Source organism: Chrysochloris asiatica, unplaced genomic scaffold (genome assembly GCF_000296735.1).
Source record: "Chrysochloris asiatica unplaced genomic scaffold, ChrAsi1.0 scaffold00018, whole genome shotgun sequence".
Lineage (NCBI taxonomy): Eukaryota > Metazoa > Chordata > Mammalia > Afrosoricida > Chrysochloridae > Chrysochloris > Chrysochloris asiatica.
In genome coordinates, this window is record NW_006408536.1 from 17,214,088 (window position 1) to 17,237,972 (window position 23,885).

At 38.0% G+C, this 23,885-nt stretch overlaps 1 protein-coding gene across 1 annotated transcript in view; it reads left to right on the plus strand.

Moving 5' to 3' along the window:
• Positions 1-23,885, plus strand: part of SCML2 (sex comb on midleg-like 2 (Drosophila)) — an 84,822-nt gene that overhangs the window by 11,985 nt on the left and 48,952 nt on the right. The window contains exon 4 of the mRNA XM_006835595.1: positions 893-1,136. Within this exon, the coding sequence (XP_006835658.1) occupies positions 893-1,136 (244 nt within the window). The remainder of the gene's footprint in view (positions 1-892; positions 1,137-23,885) is intronic.

The following is a 23,885-nucleotide window of genomic DNA, read 5'->3' on the forward strand; positions in this document are numbered from 1 at the left end:
ACAAGTTTTTCATCACAATGACCTTCACTTGCTGCAAGTGCAACATTTAAATCATTGAAAAAGCTTTGAGTCAAACTCATAGGAACCCTATAGGACAGAGTAGACTTTGCCATAGACAGTTTTGGTAACCACAGAAAACAGAGGTCTTTACAGACTACATCGTTCTCCCACAGAGCAGCTGTTGAGTTTGAATTACGAACCTTTTTGTTTGCAACCTAGTACTTAACCTCTTGCACTAAAATAAGGCTAAATAAATATTATTATGTACCTGTTTCAACTCACCCACAAATTCCACTAAATACAGACTCAGGAACTGACCTCTTTCATAACTTGAGGACTGCATGTATTGTTAATTGCTCCCCTGCCATACCATCACCACCACCACCTATAGAATGCAAGCTCCACCAGGGCAAGGGATCTTTGATATTTTTGTTCACTAATGAATTTTAAGGAACCCTGGTAGCCTAGTTGGTTACATATTGCACTGATTACCACAAGGTCAGCAATTTGAATCCAACAGCCACTTCTTGGGAGAAAGATAAGACTTTCTCTTCCTGTAACTGCAAAGTCATTATGAGTTGGAACCGACTTGACGGCAAACCACCACCACCACCACTGAATTTTAGGTTTATGGCAGATTATAAATATGTATTTCTTGAGAGAATACATGAATTAGGATTTGGATGGTTTTGTTTCCTTCCAGATTCTTGGCTGAGCTCTGGAGTAAAAAAAGGGAGTTGGAGAGCAGAATTTCAGAGAGGTCTGTTTCCTTCTGTATTGTTACATGGAGCTCAGTTTCTGATCACTAAAGGTTTTTAGAAGATTCCATTGAGTAGATAGTTCTTAATATGTGCATCTTAACAATGAAAACTTTTTTTTAATGTTTTGGTAGGAACCACCAAGGCCAGCTCTAAATAATTTTGAAGTGGGAATGAAACTTGAAGCAATAGACAGAAAGAACCCTTATCTGATCTGCCCTGCAACTATTGGAGGTGTGAAAGGAGATGAAGTTCATATCACATTTGATGGCTGGAGTGGAGCTTTTGATTATTGGTGCAAGTATGATTCTCGAGATATTTTCCCAATTGGGTGGTGTCATCTGACAGGCGATGTATTACAACTGCCAGGAGCTAATGGTAAGACAATAAGTAACTGCATATTCTTTTATTTTGTTGAAGTTACATTTACTTGCTGTTGGTGGCATGGTGGATAGCATTTATGGCATTAAGACATCATGCCCAACTGAACAGCAAAGCATACCACTAAAAAACACTGTCCAAGCTAGAGAATGAACAGGGCAAAAGGAAAGAGGGATTAAAACTCTTAGGGTTACCCCAGTATCATAGTCCAAGTTACCCCAGTTCACATTGGAGATTAATTATAACAAGACTAAAAGTCATCTTTCGACCACTGAAACCTTGTGGCTGTAAGCATTTTGGGGCTCAGCTGCCTCTATAGTTGATAATTCAGTTTAACATTATAACTAACATTTAATTGTTCATATCTGAAAGATGTTTCTAAAAAGGTTGGGTATTGCAAAAGTTAAATATACCATTATTATCAGCTGCCTTCGAGTTGTTTCCAACTCATAACTAAATACTGCCCGATCTGCACCAGCCTCACAATTATTTTTACACTTGAGCCCATTGCTGCTGCCTCTGTGTTGATCCATCTCTTTGAAGGTCTTCCTCCTTTTCACTGATCCTCCACTTTATCAAGCATAATGTCATCTCCAGAGACTGGTCTTTCAGTAAAATGTCCAAAGCATGAGAGACCATGTCTCACAATCTAGGCTTCGATGTAGCATTCTGGTTGTACTTCTTCCAAGACACATTTATTTGTTCTTCTGGCAGTCCTTGTTACTTTTAATACTATTCTCTAACACCATAATCCAAATGCATCAATTCTTCTAAGGTCTTTCTTTCTCTTTGCCCAGCTTTCCTATGCATATGAGACTATTGAAAATACCATGTCTTTGATCAGGCTTACCTTAGTCCTCAAACTTATTTTTGCTCTTGAGCACTTTAAAAAGAGGTCTTTTGCAGCAGATTTGCCTAAAGGAATATGTCATTTGATTTCTTGACTGCTGCTTCCATGAGTCTTGATTGTGAATCCAAGCAAAATGAAGTCTTTGACAACTTCTGTCTTTTTCCATTTGTCATGTTATTATTGGTCCAGTGGTGAGGATTTTTGTTTTCTTTACATTGCAGTGTAATCCATAATGAAGGCTATAGTCTGATCTTCATCAGTATTTTAAGTCCTCTTTGCTTCCAGCAAGCCAGGTTGTGTCATCTGCATATCACAGATTGCACACCCTTCCTGATACCAAATCATTCAGTATCCACTTGTTCTGTTCTAATAGCTGCCTCTTGGTCTATGTACAGGTTCCTCATGAGCACAGTTAAGTGTTCCAGACTACTCATTCTCCACAATGTTATCCGTAGCTTGTCATGATCAAGCAAAATTTCACTTGCATATGATGTTAATGATTTTGTTCAGTAATTTCCCCATTCTGTTCAGTCACTCTCTTTGGAATAGGTACAACTATGGATCTCTTTCAGTTGGCCAGGTAGCTGTCTTCACATTTCTTGGCATATATGAGTAAGGGCCTCCAGCCCTACATCAGTTTGTTGAAAGATTTCAATTTATATTTTGTCTGTGCCTGGAGCCTTGTTTTTCACCAATGCCTTTAGTGTACCTTGGACTTTTTCTTTTCAGTACCATTGGTTTTTGACCATATTCTACCTCTTGAAATGGTTGAATGTCAACCACTTCTTTTTGGTACAATGACTATGTATTCTTTCTGTCTTCGTTTGATGCTTCCTGCATCATTTAATATTTTGTGCATGTATTGTTGTAAGTGCTGTCGATTCAGTTCACTTCTGACTGACTCTCTGCAACCCTGTATAGGGTTTCTGAGGAGCAGCTGGAGGGTTTGAACTGCCAACCTGTGGTTCAGAGTGACCTTGTGGTCCAGCGTTTTATCCTACAATGCCATACCAGTACTTCCAACATATATTGGTGAGGATGTGTAGAGATTGGAATCTTTATACATTGCTGGCTATTGTTATTGTTAAGGGCCTTTGAGTCAGTGCCAACTCATAGCAACCCTGTATAAGGTTTCCAAGGAGCAGCAGCTGTTAGATTTGAACGGCCAACCTTACGATTAGTAATTCTGTGCTTACCCTACCTGTATCCTTCAATATTCCAAGTCAAGACTTAAATTTTTTCATCAGTTCTTTCAGCTTGAGAAATGCTGAGGGTGTTCTTCCTTTTTGGTTTTCTATCTCCAGGTCTTTGCACATTTCATTTTAATACTTGACGTTTTCTTTTCAAGCTGCCTTTTGTAATTTTTGTTCAGTTCTTTTACTTCCTTGTTTCTTCCAGTTACTGTAGCTTCTCTACACTAAACAGCAAGTTTAAGAATCTCTTTTCACATTCATTTTGGTCTTTCTTTCCTGTCTTTTTAATGAACTTTTGTTTTATTCCTGTATGAGATTCTTGATGTCATCCCACAACTCTTATGGTCTTTGGTCATCTGTATCTCATGCATCAATATGTTCTTGAGATGGTTTCTAAATTCATATGGTATATATTCAAAGTCATATTTTGACTTTTGTGGACTTGTTTTAATTTTCTTCAGTTGTAGCCTGAACTTACATATGAACAATTGATGGTCTGTTCTACAATCTGTACCTGGCCTTTGTTTTTGTTGATGATACTGTGCTTTTCCACCGTCTCTTCCCACAGATGTAGTTAATTTGTTTCGTGTATTCTATCTGATGAGGTCCATGTGTACAGTCATCTTTTATGTTGTTTAAAAAAGGTATTTGTAATGCAGAGTCAGTTGGTCTTGCAAAATCATGCATTTTACCAGTATCATTTCTGTCTCCAAGACCACATTTTATAACTACTTTGTTTCCAACCTTTGCATTCCAATTACTAGTAATTGTCAGTGCATTTTAATTGCATGTTTTATTAATTTCAGGCTGAAGAAGTTGGTAGATTTCTTCAATTTCACCTTCACTGGCTTAAATATGAGTAATAGCCATATTAACGGATCTTCCTTGTAGGTATATAGGTATTCTATCACAGACAACATCGTACTTCAAATCTGGAACTATTCTTTTTGGCAATGAATGATTTTGTTGTTCTAGCATAGTAAACCATATGATTATTGGATTGAAAATGGCCAATAGCAGTTGATGCCTAAGATATCGATCTTTATGTGTTTCATTACATTTTTGACAACTTCTGATTTTCCTAGATTCATACATTGTATATTTCATGTTCTGATTATGAATGGATGTTTACAGCTGTTTCTCCTCATTTTGGCTTTTGCCCTTTTGAAAGTCCTAAAAGCTTTACTTCATTTATGTTATTATGATCACTTCTACTTTGAGGAGGAAGTTTTTCCAAGTCATATTTTGAGTGCCTTCCAACCTGAGGGTCTTATCATCTGGCACTGTATCTGACAATATTCTGCTGCCATTCATAAGATCTTCAGTGGCTAAAGATTCAGAAGTAGTCGCCTCTCCTTCTTCCTAGTTTGTATTAGACTGGAAGCTTCAATGAAGCCTGTTCACCATGGGTCACCCTCCTGGTGTTTAAAATGCTGGTGTCACCTCCAACATCACAACAACATGCAAGCTACCAGAGTATAGCAAACTGTTAGACGAGTGGTGGCTTGGGTGTACTAGGTACCTCTTTGTATCTGTTAATCATAATTTTCATTCCTTGCTGTCCATAGTTCTAGGAAGTAGTTATTAATAGTTGATGTTGTAAAAGTTAGTATGTCAAAAAAAAAAAAAAAGTTAGCATGTCATAGGTCTACAAAGGGGTCTTCAAAAAGTCCCTGGAAAAAATGGCATTAAAAACTAATCTTTTTCCACAAACTTTTTTTGAAGCCCCCTTTTCTATACATGTATAACTGAGATAAATAAGACTCAGTCTCTGCCTTGAATAAATTTTCCTTCTAGTGGGAGAGGGATTAATGGAGGAATAGAATTGCAAAAAGAAAAATACAGTGCAGCATTAATGCAAAAATAGAGATGTTTGCTAGATGGCAAGTGTAGCTCACAGGTGACCAGTCTGTATGGGCAAGAGGAGGTGGTTGTGTAAAAGAAAGCTTCACAAAAATACGCATTACAATATTAAGAGATGATTGACTTTGCTAGGTAGGTGGACACATTAGAAAGGTGTAAAATTGTGCAGTTTATTCTGAAAACTTATGGGTTCATTTTGTGACAGGGTGAGTTTGAAGTGTGTGAGAATACTGGTTGTCCCCAGCATCTGTTCTCCTTTTCTTTCTTAGTGATACTATTTGGCTGCCATTTGTACTTACATGTATGAAACTACATTTCCTAGCAGTTAGATTTGACCATGCAAGTAAGTTCTGGCCAATGAGATCAAAGCAGAGGTAATGTGTTCTATTTTTGTGTCCTAGTGTGCTTCAGGTAGTTTCTTTAAAGAGAGATTGGTGTGCCTTTCTCACTTCCTACTTCCATCTTGCTGCTAGGAATATGGTTGTATTGTCTGTATCTCTATACCCTAGGCAGGGTGATGTGGAAAGCAGGAAGGAACCTGAGTCCCAAGAATTTTGTGGAGCAGAGCCTTCATACCAGCCCCTATGCTTCTTTCAGACAGTCATTTGAGAGAAGCCAACTTAAATGTTATGTAAGCCACTGCTATTTTCTATTAGCTGTACGTACAAGTATGTTGTTGTTGTTGTTAGGTGCCATCGAGTCAGTGCCAACCCATAGTGATCCTATCCTATGTACAACAGAACGAAACACTGCCCGATCCTGGGCCAACCTCACTACTGTTGCCTCGCTTGAGTCCATTGATGCTGCCACTTGGCCAATCCATCTCATTGGGGGTCTTCCTCTTTTTCTCTGGCCCTCCACCTTACCAAACATCATCTCCTTCTCCAGTGACTGGTCCCTCCTGACAATATGTCCAAAGTATGAGAGACGAAGTTTAGCCATCCTGGTCTCCAAGGAGCATTCTGGCTGCATTTCTTCCAAAACGGATCTATTGGTTCTATGGGCAGCCCATGGCACTTTCAGTATTCTCCTCCAATACCATAACTCAAAAGCATCAATTCTCTACGGTCTTCCTTATTCACTGTCCAGCTTTGGCATGCATATGAAGTTATTGAAAATACCGTGGCTTTTGGGTCTATGGAGCCTCAGAAAAGATAGGTTTTGTCATCCGTCACTGGTGGGAATGAATGTAAAATGGTATAGCTGCTATGGAGACCAGTTTGGTAGTCTCTATCATAGCCTAATCATAGTTATATAACCAAAAAAAGTAAAAGCAGGAATTTAAACAGAACCTATATACCAGTGTTCATTGTAACACTTTACAGAATAGATAAAAGGTAGAAACAACTGAAATGTCCATCAATAAATGAATGGAGAAAAATGTGATTTATACTGCAAAAATTGTTTGGCGGAGGCATCTGAACCCCTCTAACTTCACAAATCAGCCCAACACTGATTCCTGTGAAGTGGAAATCAAACACCTCCTCTCCAACTTTTGTGTGTGTGTGTGTGCCCATTTTAGCAGCAGCTGTCCCTCCCCTTGCAGTCTACTTTGCTGTAGGTTTGATAATTCATAGAAATGACCACACAGAACTCATAGGTGATACTTAGAATTAAGAGGATTATCAACAAAGTAACATGTTACAATTCAGGATCAGAAATGACTGGATCTACTTCTTTAATCAGGATAGTCTTTTCTCAATCATGCTCTTCTCTGTCATGCCTCTTGGGCTGACCTAACGTCTGTCATGCTTGAACAAGAGTTAGAAAACACTTTAGCTCCACTAATAAATGCCTAATGGCACCTCACTCCACCAGTAAGCTTTGGCCCAAAGGTGATCAGCTTTCCTGCTCTGATGGATACGGAAAACCACTGCACCATCTAGCATAGTATGCAAATTGTATCCTTTGATTCTGCTGCTGTTATGCATCACCTTTGGTGTTAAACACCTCTCTCTGTTTCCTATGTAGTGGATTCTCGGCACAGGGACCCTGGGTTCAAAGGATGTGCTCTGTTTTTGACTTTTGCTGGTGGTAGTGGTTTTCTTGTTCACCACTGGTGGACAAAATGGGTATTCCATTTTAAGCATAGTGGAATGGCAAAGCAGACCCCTACAAGGATGCCATGTATCTTAGTCACATTACTAGGAAGCTGTCTGTTCCCCTTTGTGGACCACAAAAACCTTATTTACTTAGTCCCACCAAGTCATTAAAGGAGCTCTGGTAGCGTAGTGGTTACGAATTGGGCTGTGAACCACAAGGTCAGCAGTTCTAAACTACCAGCTGCTCCGCGGGAGAAAGATGAGGCGTTCTGCTCCCGTAAAGATTTACAGCCTCGGAAACCCTGAACAGGGTCGCTATGAGTCGGAACCGACTCCACGGCACATAACAACAACAACAACAACCAAGTCATTAAGGAGCTCTGATAGCATAGTGGTTACGAATCGGGCTGGTAATCTCACGGTCAACAGTTCGAAACTATCAGCTGTTCTGCGGGAGAAAGATAGGCTTCTGCTCTCGTAAAGATTTACAGCCTTGGAAACCCTGTACAGGGTTGCTATGAGTCAGAAATGACTCCACGGCACACATAACAACAACAACCAAGTCATTTGGACTCCTGGTGTGGTGCTGTAGGATCAGCACTGGGTTATGAGCCACAAGTTCGACAAGCAATTCAAACCTACCAGCTGCTCCTCAAAAACCCTGTACAGGGTTACTATAAGTCGGAACCGACTTGACGCACTTAACAACAACCACCACCAAGTCATTTGGAGCCCTGATGCCACTGTGGATTAAGCATTGGACTGCTGACTACAATGTTGGCATTTCAAACTCATCAGCTGCTGCTCATGACAAAAATGAAACTGGCTATTCCTATAAAGAAAGAGTTACAGTCTTGGAAATCCTAAATAAGGTCACTGAGTTGAAATCAACTTAATGACAGTAGTTTTTTTGTTTTGTTTTCTCTTTCATTTGATGGAAGTTACAAGATCATGATTAGAATGGACATATACAAGAGGTTCATTCCACCACACATACATAGAATGGAATATCATTAAGTCCTAAAGGAAAATGAAATTCTAATGCTTGCCACTACATGGACAAGTCTTGAAAACATGCTGAGTGAAAGGAGTCAGTTGCAAAAGGACAAGAATTATATGAAGTCACTTACATGAAATAAGCAAATATATAGAAACCAAAGATTATTAATAGTTTCCAGACATGGGAGAGCAAATGGGAGTTTTTGCTAATGGAGCATTGAGTTTAAATTAATGGCGGTAGAATCATAATTTGGAAAAGGATGGCAAGAAAGGTTACAGAACATGAAGAATGTAATCAATGTCATTGAATTGTGCATGTGGAAATTGTTGATTTGGTGAAACTAAGAGTCATTTACACAAATACAAGGGGGCTTCAGCAAGTTCTTGCAAAAGTGAAATTGAAAGATAATGGAATTTTTCACGAACCTTTTGAATCCCTCTTATATTCTTTGTGCCAGGAGGGATCATAGGTAGTGACTGGGTGGAGGGGACCTATTATTATCAGCAAGTGATAGAAGTTTTATTTTTTCCAAAACAGCAGTTTTTACATGGATAATTTAGTGACATTGATTACAGTCTGTGTTTTGTGTGGTGATTCCCATTATCCTTTTCCACCATTTATGCTAGCATCATTAACAAAAACTCTGTGTTCCTAAACAATGATGCTCTTACACCCCTGGTAACCACTAATAAGTTTTGGTCTCCATAAACCAGAATACCAAGCCCATAGCAGTAGAATTGATTCCAAATCAATTCTAATGGTAACTCCATGTGTTAGAGTTTTCTTGGCTATAATTGTAAAGGAAGCAGGTCACCAGGCCTTTTTTTTTTTTTTTTGCCAGTAGCTCCAAGCATGCAAAATTCTGGTCTCTATACATTTATTTTTTTCCCCTTTAACTTTTTATATGAGTTGGGTGAAGGTTATAGATCAGCTTCCATTAAACTTACTTTCAGTTCCTACAATATAACATTATTCATCCATTTCCTCCCTGTGTTTCCTGTTTCCATTCCTCCTCCTTTCCTAAACCTTCTAGACTTTGTCCTTGGGTTAATGCTGCCCTTAACTAGCTGATTATTCTAAAATATGAATACCTCCCTAGTGTTATTGTTCCCCTTATAGACTATTTGACTGATAATTGAGTCATTTTTAGACCTGAAGGGTGCTAAAGGCCTTTGTCTTGGTGATCCTACCAGTCTCTATCCAACTAGTAAGCTTGGTCTTCTTTTATGATTTTGGGTTTTGTTCTACATTTTTTCCCACACTATTATGACCTTTTAATGTGATCTCTTATAGAGTAGTTGTAGTGATAGCCAGGCACCATCTTCTTCTAGTCTCAGAGTCATGGATATTAATACTCAAGTGGCCCATTACTACATTAGTCTAATTGTTTCCATTCATCTTCAGTTTCCTTCATTCTTCTGGAGAGAACTAATAGTTGCACCTTAGATAGTTGCTCAGATAAACCTTGGTAGCTATTTAATGGTTGTGTTATGTGCTGTGAATGAAAATGTGGCATCAGGATTGGAGGAAGACTCATTAACAACCTGCGATATGCAGATGATACAACCTTGCTTGCTGAAAGTGAAGAGGACTTAAAGTAATTACTGATGAAGATCAAAGAGCACAGCCTTCAGTATGGAATGCATCTCAATGTAAAGAAAACGAAAATCCTCACCACTGGACCAATAAACAACATTCTTATCAACGGAAAAAAGATTGAAATTGTCAAGGACTTCATTCTTCTTGGATCAACCATCAACACAGCAGTCAAGAGATAAACACCATATTGCATTAGGCAAGTATGCTGCACAAAACCTTTTTAAAGTGTTGAAGAGCAAAGATGTTAGCTTGAGGACTAAGGTGTGCCAGACCCAAGCCATGGTATTTTCAATAACCTCATATGCATGTGAAAGCTAGACAGTGAATAAGGAAGACTGTAGAAAAATTGATGCATTTGAGTAATGGTGTTGGAGGAGAATATTGAAAGTGCCATGGGCTGCCAAAAGAACCAATAGATCCGTTTTGGAAGAAGTGCAGCCAGAGTGCTCCTGGGAGGCCAGAATGGCCAAACTTCATCTCTCATACTTCCAACATATTGTCAGGAGGGACCAGTCGCTGGAGAAGGATATCTAGTTTGGTAAGGTGGAGGGTCCGAGAAAAAGAGGAAGACCCCCTCAACGAGATGGATTGGCCAAGTGGCAGCATCAGTGGGCTCAAGTATGGCAACAATTGTGAGGTTGACCCAGGACCGGTCAGTGTTTCATTCTGTTGTGCATGGGGTCACTGTGAGTTGGTACCTACTCAGTGGCACCTAACAACAACAATAACAGAACTCATGAACTCTTAAGATCCCAGTCATTCCTCAACAAAAGAGGATGTAGAACATTGTCTTAATGGATAAGTGCCAGTTAACCTTAGTGTCCCCTGAGACTGTGATTCTGAGCCCCCCAGGCCCATCAAGTCATTCCCTCAAGATGTTTGGTTATGTGTAAGAAGTGTTCATAATTTTACTCCACCTCCCGCCCCATGCTCCACAACATTTGCAGCAAAGGTAAATACCCAGGTACAAATATCCTCTGTCAAACCTATATATTATTCATAGGTATACTCCTAATCACTCTTCCACACCCATTCATCCTGCTGTGTGTCTATCCATGCACCTACATGTAGCTCATCAATATTTTCGGATTATGTATGTAACAGCATTTACCTCTGTTGCCTTTAACTCTTTTTTATCATTTTACTTTATTTTTTTAATGTTTTATTGTGAATTTTGTGATGGTTTACATGGGAGAATGTTAGTTTTGCATTCACCCTATTCAATGAAATATCATTTCATTGCCATGGTTACAATCCCTTCCATGCATCATCAACCAACCAAAGGGTATATACCCTTTATGCCTGCCCCCTGGTTGTCAGCACACAGCCCCTCTCCCTCTCTGGGTCTAAAGTCCCCAGCCACTCCATCTCTCCAAGTCATTGTCTCTGCCTCCATCTCTGGTGTCACTCCTCTGTGTAGGGTCCTGCTCTCTGCTCTTCTCTCTTGATGGTCCCAGGGACCTCCGTTCCTAGACTGCAAAGTCAAGTTACTCCCTTCCTTGCTACAAAACATCTACTTTTACATTTCCAACCCTCACAATCAGTCCTGATAACAATTATTCACCACTGTATTACAAGAGACCTATCCGCATTTCCTTTCATCAGCCCTGCATAGACATATTGGATACTACTCAGTGGAGTTTGTACCTTCCTCCACGCCCTAGGTTCCCTCTGGAAAGCTTGTAAGCCAGTCACTTCATGCCTTTGTAGCCCCCCACCCCCCAGGGTAGCCAATGTCCAAGTTGCCCATCCCTGTCTACTCTGTGTATGGAAGGGCTGGGAATGATCCTTGCTGTAAAGATTTGTTCCCTCTTTGAAGCTACTGCATCCATAGGTGTAGGTCAAGTTCATCAAATTGTATCAGATTATTCTTTTTTTCCTCTTCTTTCTTCTTCTAGTTGAGCTCTGATCATCCAGTCATTGAAGCCTGGTCAAGTGGGTATTATTTGCAAGTGTGGGTGTTTTTATGCTGTTGTCTTTAACTCTTGCGCTTCTCCCAGTGTCTTCCTCTGCTTCCCATCCCTTTTTCATTAAAGTGAACATTTATTTCTCAGTTATTTGCATATTAATGTTATTTATGGTCTTTTAAAAAACTTACAAAGGCATTAAATTTACTTGACTTGAATATTAACATTTCAAAGGCACAAATGATATTTGTTGTTGTTAAGTGTCATAGAGTCGGTTCCGACCCATAGAGACCCTATTACATAGGGCTTCCAAGTAGTGACTCGTGAGCTTGAACCGCTGACCTTGCAGTTGAAACTGCTTTGCAGTTTGGCGCATTAACCCACAACGCCACACCAGAACTCCTTGTTACAAATGATATTAAATTAATTGAATTTCATAAATTAAAAAAAAAGTTGTTCATTTTTAATATTTCTTAAATAGACAGAGAAAGTTTGTTTTTCAGCTTTTATATAATTACCTTTCCAGTTTTGTTTTTTTTAGGATATACCAGGAAAAATGTTTCCAAATAATTAACGACTAAAAACAAATCAGTATCATAGTTTCTTATGGAACCCATGGCATCCATGAATGCTACATAATTTGACATTACATTAAAGAGTTGTTGGCTTAAACTTCACTGTTTTTCTTTTCAAGAATAGTTGTTGTTGTTGTTAAGTGCCATCAAGTCGGTTCCGACCCATAGCGACCCAGTACAGGGTTTCCAAGGGGTGTAAATCTTTACAGGAGTAGAAAGCCTCATCTTTCTCCCGCGGAGCAGCTGGTAGTTTCGAACCGCTGACCTTAAGGTTCGCAGCCCGATTCGTAACCATTACGCTACAGTTTAATTCACTTCAAACCTTTTACTAATGACTATTTTAATCATATTGTATAATCAGTTTTATAAACAGAAACAACAAAGTTCTTAAGCCATTAGGTTTATCCTTGGGTAAGAAAAATTCACCAAGAAACATACCTTGACAAGGAGAGATGTTGCTTCAGCAAGTCCTGTGGCTCTTTGGCTCTTATTTATTTAGGCTTCCCTGCCTTTACTCTTTTTATGAACCTACAATTTTTCAAAGCCCCTTGCTTCTGGCTAGTGCTGTTCTAGCTCATCAGATTTACTCAGGAGACCTGCCCAGGGTGTCTGGTGAGAAAGGAGATAATACTGCTGTACCCATCATAGTTTGGAGAGACTGAGTCAAGTACACTGAGTCCCATTGTCAGTTTCCTTTTTGTGTAATGTATTTGATCTTTCTATTTTCAACTTGTTCCCATTCCTCTCTTTGTGTATTAAATCTTTAACTTCTAAAGTATGATGGGAATTTAAGAATATCCTGTAAGCTAATGATTTATGTGAAACTGCCTGCCTTTCTATAGCTCCTGTATAAGCAGTTTTAAGAGTTTTATAGCCAATCACTTAATTAAAATCTGAAATATATAATATTTGGAGTAATTTAGAATCAGAACTGGGCTACTATTTAAAAACTATGTGTGATTTGTTTCTTTAAATCTTTCCTTTTTCCTATCTTTATTTGGGCAAGTTTGTAAGAAAATTTTAGATCTTTATTTCATTTTTTCTTAACTTTTTTTATGGATACTATGAATGTAAATTTTTATTTTTTTGAGATATTCAGAAACAGAGAATTCCTTAGTATTTTTTCCCACTATTCTTTTTTTCTAATTTTATGAGATACATAAAGGTTTTTTTTTCATAAATTATTACATCATAAACCATACAACCTTAATTTAAAGGTACTTAAATACTTTTAAAGTAAACCATATATGTTAAATTTTGAACTTAAAATTTTAAAACATTAATGGATTTGTGTTCTTTAACTTTAGTTTCTGCTCTGTGCTTTGTTGATTGTAAATTAATGACCCACACTTGTGAAGGGTCCTCTGGTAGCTTAATTCTTGAAGCAGTTGGGACCATACAGAAACATACTGAAAGGAGTGTAGCAAACTTCCAGATGCTTTGAGTATAGAGTTGCAGGATCCCCAAGGGTATAGAGGAATTTGAATTTCTCTGGTCCAAAGGAATCTGTGGAGGAGGGGAATGCCTAGAATTGGGAAGGTGGAGGCAAGCATTTCCATCCTGTGGCACCAGAGGCTGTCAGTGACCATGGTTTTACTTTCTTTGATAAAAATCCCTCAGTTTATTGGGTTCCCAATCCTCACCTCCCATGGAAACCTTTTCAATTTCTCCAATGTAATTTGGTGGTGGTAAGGAGTACTGGTGTAGCAGCGGAGGATACGCACTGGACCACAAGGCCTGTTTAAACCGCAAGGTTGGTGGTGGTTCAAATTCCTCAGAAACCCTATACAGGGTTGCTATTGAGTCAGAATCAACTTGATGACACTTCACAACAACAATAATTGTTATTTTCTTTACAGCTTTGTAAATAATTTTTGATGTTATGTATTTGAATTTTATGAAAACAGCCTGGTTGATGTTGACTGGAATATTTCATAGAACTGATACATTAGATTTTCTTTGGCTCTAATTCAGACATGAGCTTTGTGAATGGGCGTATTCTTCCTAAGGTTATAAGTGTGGTGCTGTGAGTTAATGAGCTGGACTGCAAAGTCCGTTTGAACCAGCGATTTAAGCTCACCACTGCTCCTCAGAAATCCTAAACAGGGTCCTTATGGGTCGGAACCGAATGGATGGCACTTAATGTGGCGCTGTGGAGTCCTGGTGTGGCGCTGTGGGCTAATGCGTCCGGCTGCAAAGTTGTTTGAGCTGCAACGTCGGTGGTTCAAGCTCACTAGCTGCTCCTTGGAAACCCTATATAGGGTCGCTATGGGTCAAAATCGACTCGATGGCACTTAACAACAGTGACAACAAAGTGTCATTATCATGGGCACTGTTAGTTTTGTCTTGGAGTGCTGGTTTTTATTTTGTTTTGGGGAGTTGTGTGTGTGTGTGTAGTTTAGTTTTTTCTTGATTGAAATTTTAAGGTATTGGGCTTTAAAATCTATTTTAGACCATTTTAAAAACCACACAGTTGCTGTAATTGGTCATTTAATATAAGTCTTTTCTTATTTTGGAGAGCTTCTCCTATGTAACATTTTTCTATTTAACTGTTTTGAAATTTGTCTGTAGAGAAGTTCATGGATAAATTCCATTATCTTTTAATTCCATTTTTCCATGAACTTTCTGAAGCCCTCTCATATTTGACATCATCTGTTCAGGTGCTCCCCATCTCAACCCCATTCTCTCTTAAAGCTAGAAATTATGGCTGCTTTTGTTCTTTGTTCAGTGAGACATGTGCAGAGGAGTATGTGATTTTTGTAACTTGCACTTCATTTTTCTCTAAAACGTTTAAATTGTAATTTTGTCATTTTTAGGAACTTAGCTTTACTTCTTCTTGTTGTTAAGTACCGAGGAGTTGGTTCTGACCCATAGTGACCCTACACAGGGTTTCCGAGGCTGCAAATCTTTATGGGAGCAGAAAGCCTCATCTTTCTCCTGGGGAACAGCTGGTAGTTTGGAACTGCCAACCTTGAGGTTAGCAGCCCAGTGAGTAACCACTACGCTACCAGAGCTCCTTACTATTCACCCCTTTATTTCTGTAGGACTGTTAAATCACATAAAGCAACACTTTTGCTTTTTCTGTGTCACCATAACTCAAAAGTAACAGAGATCCACATAAATAAGACTTTTTAAAAGTTTGAGGTGTATTGGTGTCCCACCAGAAGACTTCCAGATAAAGTTTACTCATATATTCACTTCAAATTTTGCCTTTAATGTGGCTTATAATAAAATACAAACTAATATACAGTACTTAATATATTCAGTATTCTTCTTCTTTGGTATAAATTAAATGGTTAGAAATGCTATCAGCCCAAATGATATACTCAAAAGCCATGAAATTTGAAAGTGCTGATATTTTCCTTTTCATAGGAACAGCTTGAAACAAATGTTTTGATTCTGTAAATGAAACTGTTATTATGATGCAAAGAAGTATCTTGAAAAGCAAATGTCCTTTATCTGTTATAAGTATTTAAGCTAAATACTGCCATAATTGCCAACAAATCCTGGAGATTTTTCTTTTCTCGATTCTTTTCTATGATATATTTTAACAGGTTCTGTTAAGACTGTTAAAATGTGTTGGTTTTTAGGACATGTGGGTCAAGTGGGGATAACTCTGTCTACTTATGCAATGGGTTGGCCGTTAGATTTTGCATGTCTTCTTATTTCTTTCCAGATTCTCTGACCCAGGGTAACCTTTAGTCCCTCTCTGAAGGCAGGGGTGAAGGAAGTTTGAGCAGGTGACTGATGGGTACTGTCTATACAGCTCTCAGACAATATGCGAATTACTTTAGCAGGCTCCTTAGTCCCCTCCTCCACTCCACCCCCCACTAAACTAACAAATGCAAATAGCTTCATTCCCATTTGCTAGAAATTCTGGCTTGCTTGGGCAGCATGGGCTTTGTTGTAGACTTGCTTTTTCCAGAAAGGCAGTTTTTATTCTGGTAAGGAGCAAGGCTATCAAGTGAAATCTAAATCACCTCGATGGTAATTTCAACAACGTATTTCTCCGGAATATTTATAAAGGTAGGAATAAACTCCCAAATCCTTCTTTATATTGTAGTTGAAGATATTTCTTGTTTGCTTTGTTAGCTTTTGTATGCTAAATATCACAGCAATTTCTGTTAACTTAACAAAATACCTCTATTTTAGTCTAAATTTTACTTACTGAAATTGTTAGCACTATTATTTATATAGTGAATTCTGGAGTACAGAGGGAAAAGTCAGTCTTTGGTTGTTTCTGTCATAAAATTAAATTATTTATACACACACACACACACACACACACACACACACTTTCTATTGTGAATTGAGCGAAGATTTACTTACAAGATTATTCCTTTTACATTCATTCAACAGTCTTTTTTCTTTTTTAAAGGAATAATTTCAGTTTGTAATAAAGTGTTGCCAAAATTTTTTTCTATGTGTTTTTCAAATATGACAGTTAATGTTTTTCACTGGTATTCAGTGAGATTAATAAAGGTATTTTTGTGATATAAAAATGTGGGTATTTTAATAATTCGATGTTGTGTCAGTACATTTATTGTGTTTCTGTGGAAATTGTTTAACACTGGTATGTTGTTGGTGTTTTCGTTTGTTTTGTTTTTCTTTTTAGCAAACAGCATAATGGAAGTCCTTATCAAAATTATTTAATAAGCATAAAGATACTTAAGGATTAAAATAGACTTTTAAATAGTCAGTATTGTTAAATGAATTATGAATTAGCCTAAAACAACTGGTTATTTTTGTGTGTGTGAATATTCTTCAGAAAGATGAAGGCTATGGAGACTTTAAATTTTATAAAATAATATCATTGGGAGCAAGACCTGGGTTTCTTTTAAGTGAAGTTGCCCACGAGGTGGATTGACATAGTCTACAAAGAATCTATGGTTAGCAAGAAGACATGTTTTTTAAAACAAGCCTCTAGAAGCCCTTCTAAATTCAAATTGTGATTTCTACTTTGTTCTTGAATTTTTATGGTTTCCTTTCTAGGCTGAAGACTTTTAAGAACCAATTATATAATGGCATAGAAAAACTGTGTACATGGTTCTAAATTAGATTTTCTGATTTTAATTTACTGTGCATGCCAAGAAAAGAAAAAGTCACTTTCACTTAAGTATGGTGAGATAGAAACCACTTTATTTGTATTTTAGTATTTTGTGTAAGCTAGAGAGCTGCTATTTAATATTTTCATTGTATTTGGGGAATTTTATCTAGTGACATTTTCACAAGTTTTCAGTAGCGTTAAAGTAGAAAATTCTAGACAGATTAAGGTATAATGTTCTATAAGATATTTGAAGAATTTATTCTCCTTTTTAAAATCTACTTATTTTAGATTACCCAAATACTATTATGAGAGAATGTGAATAGAAGTTTCCTTTAAGTATATTTGGTTTGTGTTTAGTTTTCCAAATTTAAAAAAAAATTGCTGAAGAAGAAAAAGGTAGCACTTCTCAAATGGGAGTGCTCTGTCTGTCAGACCCCAGGAGCAAGCTGTTTTAAATAGGATATTTATTTTTCTCAGTGAATCATTTCTTTTTCTGTGGAGCTTACCTTTTTTTATATGTTCAAGGTATTTTTAATGTTGTGAAACTGGGATTCTTAGTTTTGAGAGGGAAAATCTACCTAAATGACTTAGGCTGGCCGATGGAGGAACTAAGACATCAGGGCTGGGCCTGGTCACTATTGGACTCCGACCATGCTGACCCTTTCTGCTTAGTAAACATGCAGTTAACTTTGGCTAGCCTCAGATTGAAAAAAAAAGGAACTTGGTACAAGGTCCAACAAGGGTTAAACTCTGGAAAGACAGGTACCATTTCCATTAGAACTGGGGACAGATACCACTAAAAATTAAAGACCTTGTTTTTCTTTGTAACTCTCTAGTTTTTGGCATTTGTTTTCCTTGTAATAATTGTAATACAAATTAACTTTTAAAAAGGAAATTGGGGCCATAAAAGGGGATTTTGTGCTTGTTTTTTTTTTTTTTTAAGCAAAGTCATTGGTATCCGGAGACCTGTGGAAAGCAAGATGAAGGTGTCTGACCAGGACAGAGTATACCTCTTATTATGAATGGAGATAGACACTGTGTTCGTGACAGCAGCTTGGACTCAACTGCTGTCAAGTTCGAGTGTGTCCGTTTTATAGAGTTAGATTTATAGTGACCCCCATGTGCTGTTTTAAAGTAGAAGTGATCCATAGGACTTTCTTGGCTGTAAACAGCTGTAAACATCCATTGAAATTTGGAACATGGAATATATGAAGTATCAATCTGGGAAATTGGAAGTTGTCAAAAATGAAATGGAATGCCTAAACATCGATATCTTAGGCATTAGTGAGCTGAAATGGACTAGTACTGGCCATTTTGAATCTGACAGCCACATGGTTTACTATGCCTGAAATGACAAATTGAAGAATGGTGTTGCATTCATCGTCAAAAAGAACATGTCCAGATCAGTCATGAAGTACAACATTGTCTGTGATAGGATAATACCCATGCACCTACAGGGAAGCCCGGTTAATACCACTATTATTCAAATTTACGTACAAACCACTAAAGCCAGCGGGGATGAAATAGAAGAATTCTATCAACTTCTTCAATTTGAAATTGATCAAACATGCAATCAAGATGTATTGACCATTACTGGTGATTGGGATGCAAAGTTTGGGAGCAAAGAGGAACGAATAGTAGTTGGAAAATATGGCCTTGATGATAGAAATGATGCTGGAGAACACATGACAGAATTCTGCAAAATTAATGATTTGTTCATGTCAAATGCCTTCTTTAGACAGGATAAGAGACACATGAATCTCACCAGATGGAGTACATAGAAATCAAATTGACTACGTTTGTGGAAAGAGACGATGGAAAAGCTCCATATTATCAGTGAAAACAAGGCCAGGGGCCGACTGTGGAACAGACCATCAATTACTGATATGCAAATTCAAACTGAAGCTGAAGAAAATGAAAACAAGTCCATGAGAGCCAAAATATGACCTTAAATATATCCGACCTGAATTTAGAGATCATCTGAAGAACAGATTTGATCCATTAAACACTAAAGACTGCAGACCAGAAGAGTTGTGGGATGACATCAAGAACAACATACATGAAGAAAGCAAAAAAAAAAAAAATGTCATTAAGAAGACAGTAAAGAAGGGAAAGGTCAAAATGGATGTCAGAAGAGACACTGAAACTTGCTCTCCAGCATAGAGATGCTAAAGCAAATGAAAGAAATAAAGAGCTGAACAGAAAATTTCAAAGATCAGCTCAAGAAGATAAAACCAAATATTACAATAAAATGTGCAAAGATATGGACTCAGAAAACCAAAATGGAAGAACATGCTCAGCATTTCTCAAGCTGGGGAACTGAAGAAAAAATTCAAGCCTCGACTTTCATTATTGAAGAAATCTGTGGGCAAATTATTGAAAGATGAAGAAAGCATCAAGAGAAGATGGAAGGAATAATGTTTAATGTTCAACCATTTCAAGGGGTAGCATATGATCCACACCAATGATACTGAAGGAGGAAGTCCAAGGTGCATTGAAGGAATTGCCACAAAACAAGGCACCTGGAATTGATGGAATAAAAATGGAAATATTTCAATAAAGTGAGGTGACACAAGAGGCACTCACTCATCTCTGCCAAGAAATTTGGAAGACAACTATCTGGCTGACTGATTGGGAGAGATCTGTATTTGTGCCCATTCCAAAGAGAGGTGTCCCAATGGAATGTGGAAATCATCGGACAATCTCTTTGATATCCCATTCGAGTAAAGTTTTACTAAAGGTAATACAGAAACGGCTGCAAGTTTATTACATTGACAAAGAACTTTCAAAGGTTCAAGCCGGATTCAGAAGAGGTCTAGGAATGAGGGATATCATTGCTGATGTCTGATGGGATGTTGGCTGAAAGCAGAGAATATCAGAAGGATGTTTACCTGTGCTTTATTGGTTGCGCAAAGGCTTTCGATTGTGTGGATCATGAACAACATTGCGAAGTATGAGTATTCCAGAACACTTAAGCGTGCTCATGAGGAATCTGTACCTGGACCAAGTAGCAGTTATTCGAACAGAACATGGGAGCACTGAATGGTTTAAAATTAAGAAAGGTGTGTGACAAGGTTGTATTCTTTCGCCATACTTATTCAACCCGTATATTGAGCAAATAATCTGAGAAGCTAGGTACTGTGAAGAAAAATGTGGCATCAGGATTGGAGAAAGACTCATTAACAACCTGCGATATGCAGATGATACAACTTTGCTTGCTGAAAGTGAAAGGTACTTAAAACACTTACTGATGTAATCCATACCGAGGGCTCTTGGATCTTCATCTCAATATAAAGAAAACAAAAATACTCACCACTGGACCAATAAACAACATTCTTTTCAACGGAGAAAAGATTTAAGTTGTCAAGGATTTCATTATTCTTGGATCATCAACACTCCCAGAAGCAAGCAGTCAAGAAATCAAAGGATATATCGCATTAGGCAAATCTGCTGCACAAGACCTTTTTAAAATGTTGAAGAACAAAGATGTCAGCTTGAGGACTAAGGTGCTCCTCATCCAAGCCATGGTATTTTCAATAACCTCATATGCATGTGAAAGCTGGAATAAGAAAGACCATAAGATGATGCTTTTTTAGTTATGGTATTGGAAGAGAATATTGAAAGTGCCATGGGCTGCCAAAATAACCAACAGATCTGTGTTGGAAGAAGTACAGCCAGAGTGTTCCTTGGAGGCCAGGATGGCCAAACTTTGTCCCTCATACTTTGGACACATTGTCAGGAGGGACCCATTGCTGGAAAAGGATATCATGTTTAGTAAGGTGGAGGGTCAGAGAAAAAGTGGAAGACCCCCAGCGAGATGGATTGGCAAAGTGGCAGCATCAATGGGCTCAAACATGGCAATAATTGTGAGATTGGCCCAGGACCAGGCAGTGTTTTGTTCTGTTCTGCATAGGGTTGTTATGAGTTGGTACCGACTGGATGGCACCTAACAACAACAAGAACAATCTTTATGGAAACGGATTGGCAGGACTTTCCGCTGAGGCACTGCCAAGTGGGTTCAAACCTTCAGTCTTTAGTTAGCAGCCAAGTGCTTGGCTGTTTGCACCACCTAAGGATTTTTATAGAAGCCTTTTTGTTATTAGTTGCCATTGAGTCAGCTCTGACTCATGTTGACCTTATGTATAAGAGAGTGAAACATTTGTCCCAGTCCTGTGTCATTCTCAGTTAGTACATTTGAGCTCATTGTTACAGCGACTGTGCTAATCCGTGTTTAAAGCTTTGTTGTGAATTGAGTGATAGTTTACAAGGGAGAGCATCAATTTTGCACTCATCCTATCATATTTTGATTCATTGCAATGATTACAATCCCTTCCATGCATCATAATTCAAAAGTATTTGCTTCTGTTCGGTTTTTTTTTTTTTTTTGATGTACACACACTAAATATATATATATAGTCATTTATATCACCCAAGGGCACATTCTACAAGCCTCCTGGCCACCAGCACAGAGCCTTTCTTTTTCCATGAATCTAGAGTCCTCAGCTGCTCTCTCTCTCTCCATGCCATCATCTCTGCCTCCATTTGTATCTCCTTCTCTGGATAGGGTCCCACATTGCGCTCCTGCTCTTCTCCCTTGATGGTCCTAGGGTCGTCTGTTTCTGGAATGTTGGATTAACTACTCCCCCCTTTATGTTACAAAACTTCTACCTTTACAGTTGTGACAATCGCAATTAGTCATGATAACAATTACTGTTGAATCATAAGAATCTTATCCCCATCTCCTTTCACCAGACCTATATAGAGAAGATGAAAACTATTCAGTGGGGATTCTACCTTCCCCTCATACTCTGAAACTAAGCTTCCTCTTGAAAACTTGTAAGCTAGTCACTTCGTGTCTTTATAGGCCTCCCCATATTAGGTAGCCATTGTCTAAGTTGCTGGTCTCTGCCAACCCTGTGTACAGAGGGGATAGGATTGATCCTTGATGTGAAGACTCCGTCCCTCTCATTTGATATTTTGAGCTACTATATCCTTAAGTATAGGTCAAGTTTATGAAATTGTAGCAATTTTCACTCGTTTCCTTTATCACATTTCTTCATCTTCCTCTAGTCAAGTTCTCATCATCAAGCTCTACCCCCACTTTTGTTCCAGGGGTTTTCCACAAACTTTCTGACGATTTCTCTAATGTCATTGATTTATTGATTTATTGACTCATGCTTCCATTGTTGATCTGAGAAGAATGAAATTCTTTACAACTTCAGTTCAGTGTCTGACATTTATCATATTGGTCCAGTTGTGAGAAGTTTCATTTTATGTTAAAGTGTAATCCATATCAAAGGCTATATTCTTTAACCAAAGCTTCAAGTGTTCACTTTGTACAAGTAAGCAAGGTTGTGTCATCTGCATATCACAGGTTGTTAATGACTCTTCCTCCACTCCTAATGCTATGTACTTCATATAATCCAACTTCTCAGATTATTTGTTCAGTATACAGATGGAATAAAATGAAAGGATACACACCTTTTCTTATTTTCAAACCACTTAGTGATATCCCTTTGTTTGTTTAGGAAACTGATGATTGATCTTTGTACAGGTTCTACCTAAGCACAATTAAGTGGTATGGATTTCCCACTCTGTGTAGTGTTATCCATAGTTGTTGTAAAATACACAGTTGAATACTTTCGCATAATGAATAGACACTGATAATCATTCTTTTGACATTCTTTATATTCAGCCAACATCCATAGGACTTCAGCAATGATAGCTCTTTTTCCATCTCCTTCTGAATCTGACTTGGATTTCCTAGCAGAGGTACTACTACAACTGTTTAAGTTGGCAACATTTTATTTGCATTTAATATTGACAATACTCTTCAGTAATTTACCCATTGTGATGGATCACCTTTTTTTGGAATGTATTCAGATAAAGATCTCTTCCAGTTGGTTGACTCCTTAGTAGTCTTGCAAGTTTCTTGGCATAGATGAAAGCTCCTCCAGCGTTACATCCTTGTGTTGAAACATTTAAGTAAGTATTCTTTCAATTCCTGGATCCTTGTTTTTCATCAGTTCATTCAGCGCAACAGTGGTTCTTGATCACCTTCTGAAATGATTGAACATTGACCACTTTACTTTGGGCATAGTGACTCTTTCTTCCTATCAAATTTTTTGGATGCTTTCTGTAGCATTCAGTTTTTGCCCATAAATCTTTCAATATTGAGTTTGACGCTTAAATTTTTCCTTCAATTCTTTCAGCTTGAGAAATGCCAATTATATTTTTGATTTTGTAACTTTACATCGTTGCACATTTCATTATATTTTACCTTTTTTAACTGCCCTTTGGAATTGTCTGTTCAATGCTTTTAGTTTATCATTTCTTCTGTTTACCTACTCTGCACTGAGAGTAAGATTGTCTTTTTTGTCATCATTGTCAGTCTTTTCCTTCTTCCCTGTCTTTTTGTTGTTGCTAGGTGCCATTGAGTCGGTACCAACCCATAGTGACCTTATGCACAGCAGAACGAAACACTGCCTGATGCTGCCAATTGGCCAGTCCATCTTGTTGGGGGTCTTTCTCTTTTTCTCTGACCCTCCACCTTACCAAAAATGATAACCTTCTCCAGTAACTGGTACCTCATGACAATATGTCTGAAGTATGAGAGATGAAGTTTGGCCATGTTGGCCTCCAAGAAGCTCTCTGACTGCACTTCTTCCAA